This window comes from Carex rostrata, chromosome 33 (genome assembly GCF_964058835.1).
Source record: "Carex rostrata chromosome 33, lpCarRost1.2, whole genome shotgun sequence".
NCBI lineage: Eukaryota > Viridiplantae > Streptophyta > Magnoliopsida > Poales > Cyperaceae > Carex > Carex rostrata.
In genome coordinates, this window is record NC_135950.1 from 4011899 (window position 1) to 4029511 (window position 17613).

The 17613-nt window shown below is 31.8% G+C and overlaps 1 protein-coding gene across 1 annotated transcript in view; it reads right to left on the reverse strand.

Moving 5' to 3' along the window:
- Positions 1–9578, reverse strand: part of LOC144548688 (putative disease resistance RPP8-like protein 2) — an 84705-nt gene extending 75127 nt beyond the window's left edge. Inside the window, exons 1-2 of the mRNA XM_078297417.1 lie at positions 9563–9578; positions 9059–9480 (exon numbers count right to left, since the gene is read on the reverse strand). Of these exons, the coding sequence (XP_078153543.1) occupies positions 9059–9456 (398 nt within the window). The 5' untranslated portion in view covers positions 9457–9480; positions 9563–9578. The remainder of the gene's footprint in view (positions 1–9058; positions 9481–9562) is intronic.
- Positions 9579–17613: the final 8035 nt, after the last annotated feature.

The window sequence follows — 17613 nt, forward strand, 5'->3', positions numbered from 1 at the left end:
CGATTTCGTCCGAATTTGAATCCGGAAAAGTACTTAAATTATCCGATCCGTATCCGTATCCGAGACTATCCGTATCCGAAAAATTATAACGGATACGGATACGGTAAGGCATTTTACTATCCGTATCCAACCGTTTATACTTTAAACCACAACAAATGTGATATATGTTTTTAAATTGATTTATTAAATTGCATATTGTACGAATAATTTATTAAATTGCATATAGATATATATTTTGATGAACAATATAATATTATGACATAATTAGTGACTAATATTTTAATAATATAATAGATGTTTTGTAACTAACAAGTCAATTATGAAAAATATCCGTATCCGTCCGATATCCGATCCGTATCTGTAACATTTAATATCCGATCCGTATCCGTATCCGAGACTATCCGTATCCGTATCCGTATCCGAAAAATTATAACGGATACGGATACAGTAAAACCACTATCCGATCCGTATCCAACCGTTTACACCCCTACCCCCCTCCTCTCTGCACTAGCGTTGTTGAGCACAACCTAAAAGGATGCTAAGACTGGTCCGAAGAACTAATACTTTCTAAAAATTAAATTGACAGTTGGCAATTTAGAGGTTTCTATGTAATTGCTATCATTTTTGCCAATAAAAACAATTCAAAGAAAATTAAGAAAAAATGAACCAATGAGACAAATTAAATGGGACCCATCTATGGAGAAAAAGGACTGTGATAGTGCCACTGTAAGAAAGCAGACAGAAATTAGACCAATTTATAAATTCTTTCTCAACAAATTAATATAAATTTTCCACAAACATGATATTTTAAACTTAACTTTCAAATAATTATTTTTGAAAAAAAAGTTCAACATTTTTTTTTCTAGTAAGAATCGCATTAAAAAACCATTATGTTTTTTTTTTGTATGAAATCAACTAAGTGTTAAATAACATCTATCCATTTTTTTTAATGTAAAGTATTAAAAAAAATTCTATCTTTTTACTCTATTTTAAATAAGTTTTCAATTTTTATCACATTTTAATTTCTTTCCACCTCCTTTTAATTATTCTCAAATATACACTGTCAGTGATTGCTTTTATATTTTTTTCTAATGGTGTGCTCCAGAATGGAGGGCCCGAGCTGTTGACGCTAAGGCTACGTGGGGTCCACTCTGAAGTGGACGTGGTGACTGGATTGCTCGCAACTGGTTAGGCTGAACCGCGTAACAGCAAAGTTAGTCAATATAGCGTGTTTTGGAATATTTTGTTAGTTTGTTTGATTTTTCTTGTTGTCAATTTCATGAGAAGCTTAATTTCTTTTATAATTGTGACGTGTGTGTACATTATTTCCTGCCTTCAACATCAACTATCAAAAGTATTTGACCAGTCAAAACTGGACATGTCCATTTTGAATCGATCTGATCACTATTATATTTGTCATGGATCGTTCCTTCAAAATCATTTTTTTATTTACAGATTTGGAAAAAAAAAAGTCGGATCCAATATTTAAAGCTTAAAAATATCTTCAATTCAATGGATCTAGCCACCACATGAACACAACAGACTACATAAATTCAGTATTATTGGGTCCCATAAAAGATAGGAGTGCAAACGGATAGGATAATATCCGATCATATCTTGGATCCATATCAGAAAATTTGATACGAATATTTGATTATCTGAATATTCGTGCGGATAAGAATATGAATATAATTTTGAATTTTAATTATCTTTATTCAAATAGTAAATATATATCATATAATTTAATACATATTATAAAAATATTTATGTATATATCTATAAATTTTCGATATCCAATTTGTATCTGTATGAATCCGTCTAATATCTAATTTGTATCCTTATCCGAAAAATAAAAGCGGATACGGATATGGATTTAACACTATCCGATGCATTTGCATCCCTGATTAAAGATGAGAGGGTGGGAAATAAAAAAAGGTTTGGAGCTGGAAAAAAAAAACTCAGGATTCAATCTAGCTACAGCTTGGATCTTCTGTGATCAATTTATAACGAGGTATATTGTGTTTCATAAGGAATTTTTACACGTAGACGCATCACTTGTAAATTAGACAGGTTTTAACGGTTCGGATGATTCATCATTTAATGATGATTTGACAGATTTTAGACTTGAGTTCACCAAGGGGTTTGATGAACTTAAGAACACCCTAGTTCTACTCTTGTTATAATGGCATTTAAACTTGGGCATATATATATATATATATATATATCATGAACTTGTTATATAGGATTTGAAGTTTTGTTATATAAATCATTAAGTTATAATTGCAGACTTTCTAGGTAGAACATGAAAAAAGTATCTTGCATGCCTAGCTCCGCATTAACATACAAATTCTTATACTATATATGAGAGGGCATTTTTTATGTAATAGTTAGTAAAGGACATGCCAACAAATTCTTATACTATATATGTACGTAGATCTGTTCGGCAGTTCCACATAAAGGAAAAATAATTTTGGCTAATTAAACAATCTGTTTCTTACAATAGTTAAATGATGGGAGACATGAACACAACTTATTACATGATTTATTGAAGCAGAGGAACCAGACACAGTCGCCAAGCCAATTTGTGGACCCATGGGAAGTGGGCCAGTTAGAGAAACTGCTAAACATGCAATTCCTTCAAAGTTCAAAGGTGATTGATAGATTGAAAGTTGCAGTTGCGTGCAAGTCTAATTAATGTGTGCGGAATTGAGGAAGAGGAACTTGTTGCTTGCTTTACAGTCTTTTTTGAGCTACATACACTACATATATTATCAAGGCAATTATAAAAATAAAAATAATTAAATGAAGTACTATATTTACAAAAATAAAATATCAAATGAATGACAGTATTATATTAAAAATAAAATAAAATATCAAATGGATGACAGTTTGAAAAATATCAGAGAAAAAAAATATAAAATTTATTATTCTCAAATTTTGGTTATTTTGTAATTGGTTCATGTTCCAATGGGAGATATGAAAAAGGTATGACTAGAAAAGTCCAATTTAATAATATGAAAAAGGTATGAATATTGAGCTTGAAGATTTCCAAATATCATATAATATTGATTCAGTTCTAGAAATAATTATGACCATTTGCACATTTCGATGAAATATGAGGCAGTGAGATAAAATAGGTAATGTAGGAGAGTAAAACATATTTAATAGTTAAAATAGACAAAATTAGGGGTGAAAACAGAACAGATTCAGATTATATACGAATACGGATAGTAAACGAATGTTAAAATTCAACATCAAATTCGGCTTAAACAGATACGGATATAGAACGGGTAATTTAAGAATATGGATACAAAATGAATAATTGTCAGATAATTAAGACGTTTGAATAATCCACTGATATAATAAAATATAATATAAATATTATAGTCAAAACATACTTTATTTTTAATAATAATAATAAAAAAATACTCATGAGATCTTGAAACGGAGCTGAGTTGGAATCATTCTAAATCGAAAGATGTGAAACTGGGAAACAAGTTTAAATTAAAAAAAAAAAAAATCAAACACGGGAGGCAGCAACACGTGGGACTCAGTCAGTCAGACAGCGGAGAATTTAACAAAATCAAATCCGGCTTAAACGGATACGGATACGGAGCGGATAATCTACGAATACGGATACAAAACGAATAATTGTCGGATAATTAAGACGTTTGAATAATGTACTCAAATAATCCACTAATATAATATAATACAAATATTATAGTCAAAACATACGTTATTTTTAATAATTAAGTCTGTTCCGGTTTCAGATGCGTTGTAGATTTAATTTAGTCCCACAAAGGTATTGGAATATAAGCCCATGAATTTATAATTATTCGCTTCAGCCTTGAGAAGTAATATAAGCTCTGTTTTCAAAGTAGTTTCTGAATCCAAATCTGTTTCGGGTTTCTGAGTTGTATTCAATAATTATCCGAATTCTGATCCGGGCCGAATACGGAGCGGATTCGATCGGGAGTTTACCTTTCACCCCTAGACAAGATACATGGACTGGAAATAGGATGTATAATATTATTTTATCATTTCATGATATCTAATAATTTTGAGAATACATATTTTGTACGTGAATTATTCTAGGTTTCGATATCAAAATATGGAGATTTTGGGTTTATAATTTTTTTTAATTTATTGGAGTTTATTTGTGATTTTTAGAAATTTATTTGGGTTTATTAGGTTTTTTCTTTATTTTATGGAATTTATTTGAATTTATTTGGAGTTCTCCAAGGCTGCAAGGGTATTTTTGGAAATAACATTTTTTTTTAATGATGTTTTTTGACAAATACATATAACATTTTTTTCGATGCAAAATAATTTTACTTCATCCCATTTTCAGAATTAGCGTTTAATTGCTTGAAATTAAACAGTGTTAAAAAGGAATGTCGTCAATAGTAATTAATTTATATGCGTTGAAATGTTGCCCTTGACAACAGTACTTTTATTTTCTTTCGAAATTAACGCCGTTTATGCTAGGATGAAAATATCCCCTATTAGCTTTGATGGACATGTTCAAATATTAATTTTTAATGCTAAAGATCAAATTAAAAAATCGGATTGTGAGATACATTTGCAAATAGAAAAGAGAATTTGACTATTTTATTTAATTAGAAATAAAAATTTGTTGTCGTCCTTTATACATTAACATTATTTTTTTGTCAGTCGTATATATATATATATATACTTCATAATTTAGTACAATTTTCCTAGCATGATTTTATTTGCCCAGTATTGAAAAACTCAAACATACAATCCTTAACTATGTTATTAATTTATCTCTAAGAAAAAGAAAATAAAAAACATTAGTAACTAAATTAAATTAAAAATTCAAAGCACACATGCATACAAGAAATTTAATTAAGAGCTAAAAAACAATGCCAAATATGAAATTGGAGCCTTGGAGGTGTAAAATATGCATTGACTAGAGTCCATGCATGGCTCTATCAACAGCTAGTCTATATTAAAAGTGAAGGAACATGTTTGCATAAGTTGCGCACCTCATCTTTCTTACCCTTATCGCCATTATTCCACCATTCCAATTTTTGAAGGTTGGTTAGGTGTCGTAGCCCTTGAGGAACACACAATTCTTTACATCCATCAATCATGAGTGTTTTAAGATTGGGCATGGCCCCCTCCTCTATTTCCCAGTCCTCTAGCACGGTCCAGTCCGCAAGCCACAATTCTTCTAATTGGTTGAAGCCTTTAGCTGAACATCTTATTTTTTGATTAGTTTTGACTCCACATAGCTGAACTTTCTTGAGGCACTGTAGATTCTCCAGTACTGACATTACATCTTGCTTGAGGTGGCAATTCTCAATATAAAGAGAAATGAGGTGAGGAGGTAACATGAAAACATCAGTGGCCATTTCATTAGGGGTCATCTCTCGATAGTTGGTAGAATCTGATATTGCTAGAGATTGTAGATGCTGATAAAATGGGAATTCCCTCATATCAAATATTTCTCCCAGAAAAGAACCATCTAGGGAGAGAGATCAGGTTCTTTAACGTGCCTAGGAAAGCGGCAATTACCGTCCATGGACATGATTCGTTCTTTAAAGCTAATGAACGTAAATTGGGTAGATGAGGTAACCCAGTTTTCCATGATTCATTAGTAGTAACCTCTCTAAGCGTTTGCAAATTTGGTAGTTCTATTAATGGTGGCAGTTTTGGTTTACATGATCCTGTCCCGACATGCCTCAGTGTCTTCATGTTCCATACACAATCAGGAAAAATATCTACGGTGTTGGAATTTGCTCCATGTGCACCTAGAATGAGATAAAGGATCTGTATACACTTCATGGTGCCTATCACTTTCTCCAAGTATCTTTTCCCATACTTGTCATCTTGTCCAGTACACTTGTCACTTATATACCCTCTAAGACTCAGATATCTTAACTAAGTTAATCCCTCAAACATTCCCATATCTATGCTTTCCGTACGGTAATCTTCAGTGCTTACCACTTTGAGCAGCTTTTGCTTAGAACAATTCGACATGACTTTATGATGAAAGTACAACAAAGTGCGGAGGTTTTGGCTTAGGACAAGTTTATCACAATCTGGATGGTGAACTGCCACACGACGCGCCGTACTCAAGCTTTGTTGATCACAATCTGGATGTGAATACACCACAAGAAAGTTGTCCTCCTTGGCTTTTTGTATAGCAAGATCCCGTAGGAGATCGTGAATGCCACAATAGTTGACAGAACCATAAGAATTTCTAGATTTTACTTGAATCAGGCTCCTATTAAATATACAATAAGAAATTTTGTTTTAAACATATATACAAGAACATCCAATTTCGAGCGTTCATAAATGTCATTACTAAATTATTAATGGAGCTAGCTCACATTTTTATAAGGTAAGAACTTAAAGAAAGTATTGATTATGTATTATTAAATTAACACACATAAAATGTGTAATACATTAAATGAAGAAGTAATACCTCTGCACGAGATCCTCTAAGTAACTCTCTGCGGTTTCTTCCAATGTTCTGTTATCCTCTTGTGGTATGAAGCCCTCTGCAACCCACATTCGAAGTAAAGATGTTGCATGGATTTCATGGTCTTCGGGATATGCAGCAAAGTACATGAAACATTGCTTAAGAGCTAATGATAGATCCTCATAACTGGTGCTTATAATCTCGTTACATTTCCTTCCATCGGTATGCCAACTCACTGTTTGTAGCACCTTACTCCAGGTAGTATAGTTGCGTGGTTTCCTTGATAATAGCCCTCCTAAAACCACCAATGCGAGAGGCAACGCACCGCATTTTTGTACAATTGAGCTGTGATATCAGAAAAATTATCAAAAGTACTTTCATTTGGATCATAATTTGGAAGAGCCTTTTTCAAGAAAAGGTCTACGCTTAACTCCTTTGTTAAAAATCCAAGTTTGTATGGTTCACATGTTGGATCTGCATCCTTGGCAACTTCAAAGGACCTAGTGGTTATAAGTACTCTACTTCCATTATTTTTGTTTGGGAGTGCTTCTCCAATTTGAGTCCATAGTTCATCTATCCAAACATCATCAAAGACTATGAGATACTTTTTCTCTCTAAGAGACCCATGAATCTCGGTAAGAAAATCATTTGATTGCTTGCTTGGATCGATAGGAAGCTCGAGTTGTTTTGCTACTTTTCTCAAAATGTCAATTAATTTGAATTTTTGAGAAATAGCTACCCATATGCGAGGTTCAAATTGTGTCTTGATATCATCACTGTAAAAATAAAACATATTGTGAATTTTAGTATAACAAAAATATAAAGATAATAGACTAAAAAATGATTAAAAAATATATATATATATATATATATATATATATATATATATATATATATATATGTGTGCGTTTTGATGGTTAAATTTATGCATAAATAGAAAATTGCAATTTTTGTTACTAATCTAAAGGGCTCTGGTTTAGCTATTAGCTAGGTCGGCCGGAGACATCAATGTAGGTTTGAAAATGCAAAAGTTGTTGACGCCATAGTGATAAGACTTGTGAGAAATTCGTGTTTTTTCAAACTCTACCCCGAATAAAACACAAAAAAACGTATAGTACGTTTCATTCGAGAATAAAATGCAAATTATGAATTATTTGCAATAAAAACGTGAAATAAATGCGAATTAAAAAAAGAACTTTTAGGGTTTTTTTTCTTCCTTGTTGTGCCGAATAATTTCCGAATTATATCTGAATTATACTCAAATCACGAATTTTACCTCGTTGAACTGAACCCGAACTATTCATTTGTCACTTTAATTAGCGCTCTACAAATAGATTTGCACAATATCAATTCGCACGATTCAGCCGTTGTTTGTGAGATCTAGCTTTTGATCTTGTTTAGATTTGCACATTATCAATTACCGTGCATGCAATACAAAAGAAACATATCCTGGCATGCCCTCAATGACATGATCGGAATGGGATGGGATGGGTTGGGTTGGGTTAATAAAGGCATCCAACAAGAACAAATCAATTTAACCCTCAATGGCCTACTTTAATGAAAATGTTACAACCACAATTAATGAATGCATATATAATTAATCGAGTTGGGTTCATATTGGATCATGAAATTTCTATTTTTTTTGGAAATGTCATATTCAGCCCGACATTTCAGGTTCAAGATGTTTGGTCATAATTGCTACTAAATTTCTAATGGCTACTTTTCAAATCATGAATTTTTTTTATTGGTTGTAATATCAGTCAGAACCCACAGTATCCAATTATATTTTGAAATACTTTATTATTAATAAATATTGTTGGTAATATCAATTTACAACTCTAGTTAGTGCGTAATAGTAACATTTAGTTATTGACATTAAAGAGTTAGATAAAATTGGACAATTTAGTTGGCCAGATCTCAAATTTTCATTTTATCTGAAAGTCGAGTTCATTTCCAATTCGGAATGCAGGGAAACAATATTAAGCTTGAAGTTGAAATCAATAGTGGTGAGGTCAGAACAAAATTGGAAACACTTGTTGATTAAATATATATAAAATTCAACAAACTCTATTGTTGCAAATAAGAGTTTAATCATCTTGAATCAAACAATTAAACTAAAAACTAAAGATGCTTTAAAGAAAAATATATATCTATATATATAGCACACATACCAATTATATACTTTTAGTGCGAGAGTCGTTTTTCCAAGTCCACCAGCTCCCCAAATGGAAACCACACTACGATTCTTAGTGGTCTCATCCAACAACTTGTTGACAACATGGTCTTGGTCCTCCTTAAATCCGACAATATCGGGATCAATGTCCGGTAGCACGGGTGGTCTAATGGGCAGTTTGATCTCTCCATTGTCCTCGCCCAGAGTATTAATCCCATACCTTGTTGAGATTAATAATTTAGCTAGAAATAATAAATATAATTATTTGGATAATTAGTCAACTAATTAGAGTGAATGTATTTGAAAATTTATAAATAAATTAAATGTTTAGATTTTCTAGAGTTATATCAATTTAGTATGAAAATTTGTGTTACCCTTATTTGTCTTCCTCGTTCTCTTTTCCACTAAAACACAAAACAAAATACTTCAAATACCTGACTCTACTCTTCTCAATCTCATCCATCCTTTTCTGGATCTGAGTTATCTCATGGACAAGTTTGTGTACTGTCGGTAGGTTTTTTGTTATCTTCATCTTCTTTTTCATGGACTCCATCATGCCAGTGGGTTTTTGCGGTTCTAGAGGAACCTCCGAGAGAAAGGTGTCAATGACATCTTCTATTAAATATGCTACATCTCTCACCTGCTTTACCCAATGCTTTTGTCTCTCATCTATTATATGGTTCTTGTCAGCATCCTTCATGAAAGCCTGAATCCAGCCGAGTTCACGGCTCACTGTCTCCACTTGCTCATCGACGTCATATAGGCGTAATACCTCTTTAACTCCAACATCAGTGAGCTTGGTCAGCAAAACCTTTACAATGCTCTCAGCCATCTCTCTGCTGTATTTTAGGTGGAGCTGAAAGTAGTTAGAAACAATTAATAAAATGTTGGTGTATTAATTATGAGAAAGGCATGACAAAAGGAAAAGAGGAATGTACATTTGCTTGAATGAAGGTTGTTGTAGGGGAAAGCGATCTAAAAGAAGTAGAGGAGAAGATAATAGAAAGATTAATTATTCACACACTAAACATTAATACTCTTTGGGGAATTTTATCAAACATTTGACGTGCATAAACAAAACAAGCAACAAGATGGTGTTTATCACAACATAATTCCAGGAGCAAGCAATAGAAGGAAAAAAACCTGAAGAAAGTATAGAGGAGTGATTTTCTTACCAACGAGGGGAAGATAGAAATTGGAGTTGAGTTGCACAGCCTAGCTAGAGTCCGGTGGAGAGAAGTAGGAGAGGAATAAGAGAGGTGAGACTGAGAGCTATATCAAATCTCTGAACAATTGAAAGGTTAATTATTGAAGTGGAGGCTATGTTGACTGAGAGCTATATCCACTCTGAACTGAAGGGAACGACTCGGTCAATGATGAGCAATGTTTTCTCCGTTTCATAAGCAACGGACATGTCCAGTTTCCCTTTCAAAGCGGAGGTAATTTGTTTCTCCAGTGCCTTGGAAATTCGGAGGAAATAAACATGTGATTGGGAGGAAGGCCGCTGATTGAGAATTCGTATCCTCTGCATTAACTCAAAAGAGAATCTTTTAAGTTAATAAATATTGACCATCCGATCTACTTTTAGATTCGGACAGAGTAAATCTACACTAATATTAAAGAGCTCTCTATATTATAAGCAGGAACCGAATTGGCTCCGTTTACTATCAGATGATTGAGATTCATTAACTCGAAAGATTCACTTTTGAGTTAATGCAGAGAATATGCATTCGCTGATTGATGCCAGCAATGTTGGGTGGGTGAAGATTCATTAATTCATTAATAATAATGGCACTAAGAGCGCGTGGGGTCCGCACTCTGAAGTGCAAGCCACTTGGAATTGTCGGTCAACAAAGCTTGTTTAGATTTCTTATTGGTAATTTTAAATTCATAAGGGCTTCTGGAAGAAATTGTAGGGCTTGTACTTCAATTGTTTGAAACTTTTGGGTTTTTCTGCAGTTTTTTCAACCATCCTTCTTTTCATATTTGTTGAGATACATCAAGACCATGAAGATCATATCGGGTCCTAGAATTTCGATCCAATAATTCCTTTCGTGTAAACTGAAAGGTTATATAGATTTAATTTACATGTCTTTACAACAAGTGTACAAGTAATTGTTTCACTCAATCTTACAAAATTCATTTTTCTTGTCAATCAACCACATATAGTTGATTTTTTTATTTATTTTGACTGATTTTGATATAGCTATTCCTTGCTACACAAAAAGTTCATAGTTTGTAATTTGATTTAGAGTTTGATACGGAAAAAGTTCGTAATTAATTTGATTCAAAATTAATTTGTTCTCAAACAAATCAAACCAGTTCGGTTCGAATCTTATTCAAACTCAAACTCACACTGGATATAGTTCGTTCGAAATTAATTCGTTATTAACCATTTAGATTTGAATCTCAAATAATACAACTAATAGCTTCAATCATCAATCTTTAATAATGCAGGAACCAAACTTATATCAGAGCTCAAAATTATTAATATAATGGTAAATTATAATATGAAAATACTTCAGCAGTGTAACAAATTAATAATGGAAATAAATTTCATTTGACTAGGTTCATGCTGTAATTTTAATTAATCCAGCAGCTTATTAAAGGTAAGAGAATTTTGAGTTGGTCCATAATTTGTCAGTGTGAATTCGTAAAAGGAAACTGCGTGAATTTTGTTCCGCATGAAAAAAAACTAATGCATAAACTATTGGTGGCTGCCAAGAAATCCATAGTTTGTGATTCGATTGACTTCAATTCGATTCGAAAAAAAACCTTTTCAATGCTCTCAGCCATCTCTCTTCTGTATTGTAGGTGGAGCTGAAACTAAGTTAGAACTTAGAAGCAATAGAATGTTGGTGTATTATGAGAAAGGCATGACAAAAGGAAAAGAGGAATTTAAATGCCTCAACTAGCCGCCGGTTGATGCGTCATTTCATTGGTTAATTAATTAATAGATAGTGGTGGACTAGTGGTTGATGCCAATGAAACATTAATTATTTTTAAATTATTACCTTCCAATCAATGTGTGAACTGTGATAGCATCTTTTTCCTTAGTTTAGCCGCCGTGACGACTGGACTGCGAAGTCGGTCAACAAAGCTTGTCTTGGAGTGTAAGGATTTCTCAAATTCACTCCATTTCATAAAGAAAGGACATGTCCAGTTTCCCTCTGAAAGCATATGTAATTGGGTTCTCCAGTGTATGTTAACTCTGGAGAAAAGGATTTTGGTAATGTCACGGGAAGAAAGCAGGTGAAGATCAGAACCCCACATTATTTATTTACTTATCGGATTCACTGTCAGCATGCATTAACCTTTCATTTATAAATTCTTTTCAATTAAATAACATAAATGGTCCACAAACATTACCTATCTATTATTTAGATATTTAAAGTTTCTAAAAAGAAATCATAATACTTTAAACTTTACATATCAAATTAATCATTATAAAAAAAAAATCAACACTCTTTTTATAAGAAAAATATTATGTTTTGTATTGAATCAACTAAGTGTAAAATTATTTCTATCCATTTTTTGTGAGGCAAAGTATAAAAATAATATTTCTATCGATTTTTACTTCACTTTAAATAATTTTTCAACTTTTCTCACATTTTTAGGATTTCTTTGTTTCTTCTCAATAAATAATGCAAAATTCACTGATTTTTTTATTTATATCCAAAAAATAAATAAAATTATAAAAAATAACCAAACCAGTATTGAAATTTGAAAACTACCTAAACCGGATAAAAAATTTTCGGTTTCAACATTAGAAACCGGAAAAAAAATTTCCGGACTTAGACCTTAATCTAGAAAAAATATATTTCCGGTTTATAATGTTGAAACCGGAAAAATTTTATCCGATTTTTACTTGTGCCGTTTCATCATGGTTTTGTTCTAGTGCCGATGCTAATCGGTACCAACTTTCTTGCACAATAATCGGTGCCGATGCTAATCGGTACCAACTTTTTTACATCATGTGAATATTAATCATTCTATCCGTGAATATTTTATTTTAGTAAGTCATTCACGTGACCACAATAATATATAGTGATTTGGTGATTAGAAACAACAATTAATAATTTATTTACTAATAGTCTTCATTTCTAATTCTATCGTATCACAGCTAGAGGTGCTATCAGGTTGAGTCAGGTCCGAATACTATTATATTTGGACCTGTATCCTAAAAGTGTTCGGATTCAAATTTCGATCCAAATACTTATTTGTTTCAAATCGAGTCGGGTCCGGATTCGGATTCCTAGCTATCTACCCGAAGATATTTCGGGTCTAGTCTTTCGGTTCCAGGTAGATAGATACCCATAACTTGTTTGTAGATTATCGGGTTCGGTTTGGATATGGGGCGGTTCCAGATCCGGAGCGAGTATATGTCACAACTCCAAAGCATTTGAAAAATCATTTACATTTAAATATAATAATTTCTTAAACATCTCATATCATAAATCATTATAATATAAATTAAAAACTACTGCAAAATAAAAATTATACTATTGATCTTCTTCATAAATAATAAAATATATCATGCTACATAACACAATAAAAATAATAACTCTATGGTTGAAGAACAGATATAATTTTTAGAAAATAAAATATTGGAGATGACGATTTCCTTTTCTATGGTTCAAAAAAATCTATGAATAAAATACTAATAATTTGTAGAAATGACATATCAATAAGAGCAATAAATTTTCATTATTATGCAGAGGATATTAAGGCAAATATTGAATGATGTATTCATAGCAATAAATTTTATTTAAAAAATTAATGCTGCTGTTACGGAATGAATAAATTTGACATCCATCTATGTGTATAAATATAGCGAATATGTGACTGCACTATATTTTCTCACATTCAAGTTGTGAAAAAGTACTGGGCTCACCACGGCTTATGCAAAAATTAATATGCAAAGTTGTATTTTTATATATTAATAGTTATTAATATATGTTTTATCGAGTATTTATATGGGTATCGGGTCGGGTTCAGTTATGGGTTGGATAATTAAATGAAACTCATATCCTACCATTACAGGTTCCGGTTCAGATTCGGATCGGATATTAAATTATTAATTTTTAACTGTACCTATAATTTAACCAGTTATATTTTTTAAAACCATACTCTATCCAAATTAATTGAATCCAGATAATTGAGTAAAAGTAGCACCTCTAATCATAGCATCCTCTGTAATAGGAATATTTTTTTAATCCTACATCTTTTAAAAAAGATTGTCGAACAATTCCAAAATAAGTAAAAGTTTCTTCTTTTAAAACTTTAATTTGTCTCTATGTGACATAGATTACTTTCTATATATTAAAAAAGATATACTTTTTTCATGAATCGGAAAAAGAAAATCTAATTTCACTCTCTCACTATTTTAAACTTTGTCTGATATGATTGGAATGATGTGAATTCTTCAAGATGTATGAATTGAAAAGAAAATTGATAAAATCATGGGGAGACGGAACAGGTAGAAACCGGATAAAATTTTTCTGGTTTCAATATTAGAAACTGGAAATATTTTATCCGAATTAAGGCTGAAGTCCGAAATTTTTTTTTTCGGTTTCTAATGTTGAAACCGAAAAATTTTTATTCGGTTTGAATAGTTTTCAAACTTCAACACTGATTTAGTTATTTTTTATAATTTTACTTATTTTTTAGATATAAATAAAAAATCGGCAAAATTCAACTAAAATGTTTTAATAAATAAATTTTCCAAGAATATGTTCTTATTTTACAATTTATTCCAATGTTATTACAACCGGATTGAATGTTTTTAAACTGGTTGTATTGAATGTTTTAAAACTAACTCAATGGGCCCAAATTACAAAGGATCATAAACATTTAGTTCTTGGCCCATTAAGTCCTTCCGCACGTCCGATTTGACAAGCCAAATTCTCCTCCAACGTCTCCCACTCTCCCAGTGATACGAGTCCGCATCTGTTGAAATCCTAAGAGAATTTCAGCGAGCTTGCAATCTCTCTCCTCCCTCTCTCTTCTTTCTCTCTTTTCAAAAAATTTAGGAGAAAGAAAGAAGAGAGAGGAGAGAAATTATAGGCTCACTGAAATTCTCTTAGGATTTCAACCAATATGAATTCATGACATACATCTCTAAATCCGAGCAATAGGATTATATAGAGTCCGTTTTCTTTTTTTCTAAAAAAGAAGAGGCAATGTCCATTTCATTTAACTGAAATTGATTAAATATAAAGTCAGGCGATTATGACATCCAGTAGTTTGGAATCATATCGTCTGAATAATAAAAAGAGGCAATTAATGCCCATTTCATTTAGCACTCCGTCTCCCTCCCTTCTCTTAGTTATGCGCTACTGCTACAGTGTTGAAGGTTTTGGATTGACAAATGAAAAGTTAAAGAAGGAATAGTATACAAATGTGCCCTTGTCTTTGCAATTTAATTACAAACTGGTCCCTTCAGTTCTCTGATTTAGACTAGACTAATAAATAAGTTTCTGCAGAACCTACAAGCTAGGGAGCGGGTGTAAAACAATAAAAATATCGTGACACATTTGACTGAATTGGCAAGGCTAGGTGAGGTTCTGAAACCATATGACTATATGGGGGGCCACTCAAACTACATGGGGAGAAGAATCATACACGTTTTTAGAAGTGAGTTTTTTTTTTCAATGTCGTTCACATTTCTCATGATCTATGATAAATTTGTGAATCTAAAATCACGAACGTATTCTACGCAATTTTATTTTTCAAAATGAGGTCCATGATGACATACTTTCGGACTCATCGTCACACAAATATTTATACCTCATCGTGCAAGTATTTATATCTACCTTCTGTTTCGCAGGATTTATAACATGTGAGGGGTTATTTAATCTTCTAAAGTTAGGTCGAAATTGGCACTGTGACGTCAATTAATTTTAGAAACCATAAATTAAAAAAAAATTATCAAATTGACTTGATTGTTTTAATTTTTACAAAAACTATAAGAAACTTGGTACAAAGTGTTCTATCCTTTTCGTATCAAATTGCTATTTTGATCCAAAATATTTTTACAAATTTTAAGCCCACTGATCACAGAAAATTATTTTTTTGTCTGTGCCGAAATTACAGTTCATCCCCTTGTTTTTTTTTCTGTTCCCAATTGACAATTCTGTCCATTGTTAGAACTAACTCCAAATTAAAATATCAACTAAATCTACACACATGTCCGAGGTAACCAGGAATGATATTATTGTTAGAGTGAGGTTATGGTTTGATGATATAAATTAAATGATGTCATAACGGAAGATGAATATGAAAATAGCAGTTGAAAAAAGAAATAAAATACTTTGGACCGAATTGTTATTTTGATACGTAGAAAAAAAACTTTCGAATGAATGGCCATTTCAGCATATATACGTTATACCAACAGCTACGTACATCATTTTTTTTTCCAAAATCTAAGTGGGCTGAAATGGAAATTCAGTACGAAAAAAAAACGCTCAGATCGAAAATAGCAACTCGGTTTTTTGGTTTTTGTAAAAACCAAACAATCAAGTTTGTTAGGTAAATTTTTTTAATTTTTTATTAGTTGTTTAAAAAAAAAACTCCAGTTGAAATCAAGTGTGAAGTAAGAATAATTTTTCGAGCATTTTGCATGGATACGACATCTTTATTTTAAATTCTTCAAGATACATAAATTTCTTACAAGTTAATTTAGGCGGGGACAATTTATTTACTTGAACGTGATCCCTTCACTCCCATCCTCCATCATCCCTTTATATCTTAAATTCTCTATACACGTTTTTATAGGTGATTTTTTTTTTCTTTTTTCAATGTCGTCCACATTTTTCACAATATATGAGGAATTTTGCGAATATAAAACTATAAACGTATTCTATGCAATTTTATATTTCAAATAAGATCCATGATGACATACTTTCGGGCTCATCGTCACACAAGTATTTATATCTCATTGTGCAAGTATTTATACCTATACTTGTAAGTATTTATCTCCAATCGTGTTTAACTTTCATAAACTAACTTAACTAACTAGTTTAATTAAATTGATTCAAAACACTGTGGACTTTCAAGTTTAATTAAATTTATAAGTATAAATACTTGGAAGATAATAAATTAATACTTGCCAACTAAAATATTAATACTTGCATGTCTAATTTGATATGACTATATGGAGGGCCACTCAAACTACATGGAGAGATAAATCATACACGTTTTTAGAAGTGAGTTTTTTTTTTTTTTTTTTCAATGTCGTCCACATTTCTCATAATCTATGAGAAAATTTGTGAATCTAAAACCACGAACGTATAAATACTTAAATGACGGGGTATAAATACTTGTGTAACGACGAGTTCGAAAGTATGTCATCATGTATTTCATTTGAAAGATAAAATTGCGTAGAAGACATTCGTGGTTTTAGATTCGCAAAATTCTTTATAGATCGTAAGAAATGTGAACGAGATTGAATAAATAAAATTGGAGAGATAATGGAAGAATGAGAGTGGGGGGACAATTATCAGGACCTATTAAATATATGTTAGCAAAGAATATTATTTTTTTTTTTAATTTTCAGATGGCAGGTTTACATTCTAAAATTTTGTTTTACAATTACCTGGTAACATATGTCATGCAACGGTCAGCCCAATCTCGGTTATTTTGTTCAAGCCCGGTCAGCTCGTCTCAGTCTGGGCTATTTTGTTCAAGTCCAGCCCAATCTTGACTGTTTTTTTTAAGTAACAAGTTTCAATGAATCAGTGTTGTAAAATATGTTTGTTTAGGCCGATTAATTAGTCGATTAGTCATTGACAGTGATCAAATCCTTATAGATTTTTTTGATTAATCGGTCAATTATTTCCGATTGTGATCAATTATTCCCGATTAATGGCTTGACGGTACCTATCTTTCCGACAACCACATACCGTTATTTACAACACTACTGTGAATAATGGAACAATAGGAATGTGTGGCAATCTATGTTACTCAGATACTTCTATATGGCTTCGTA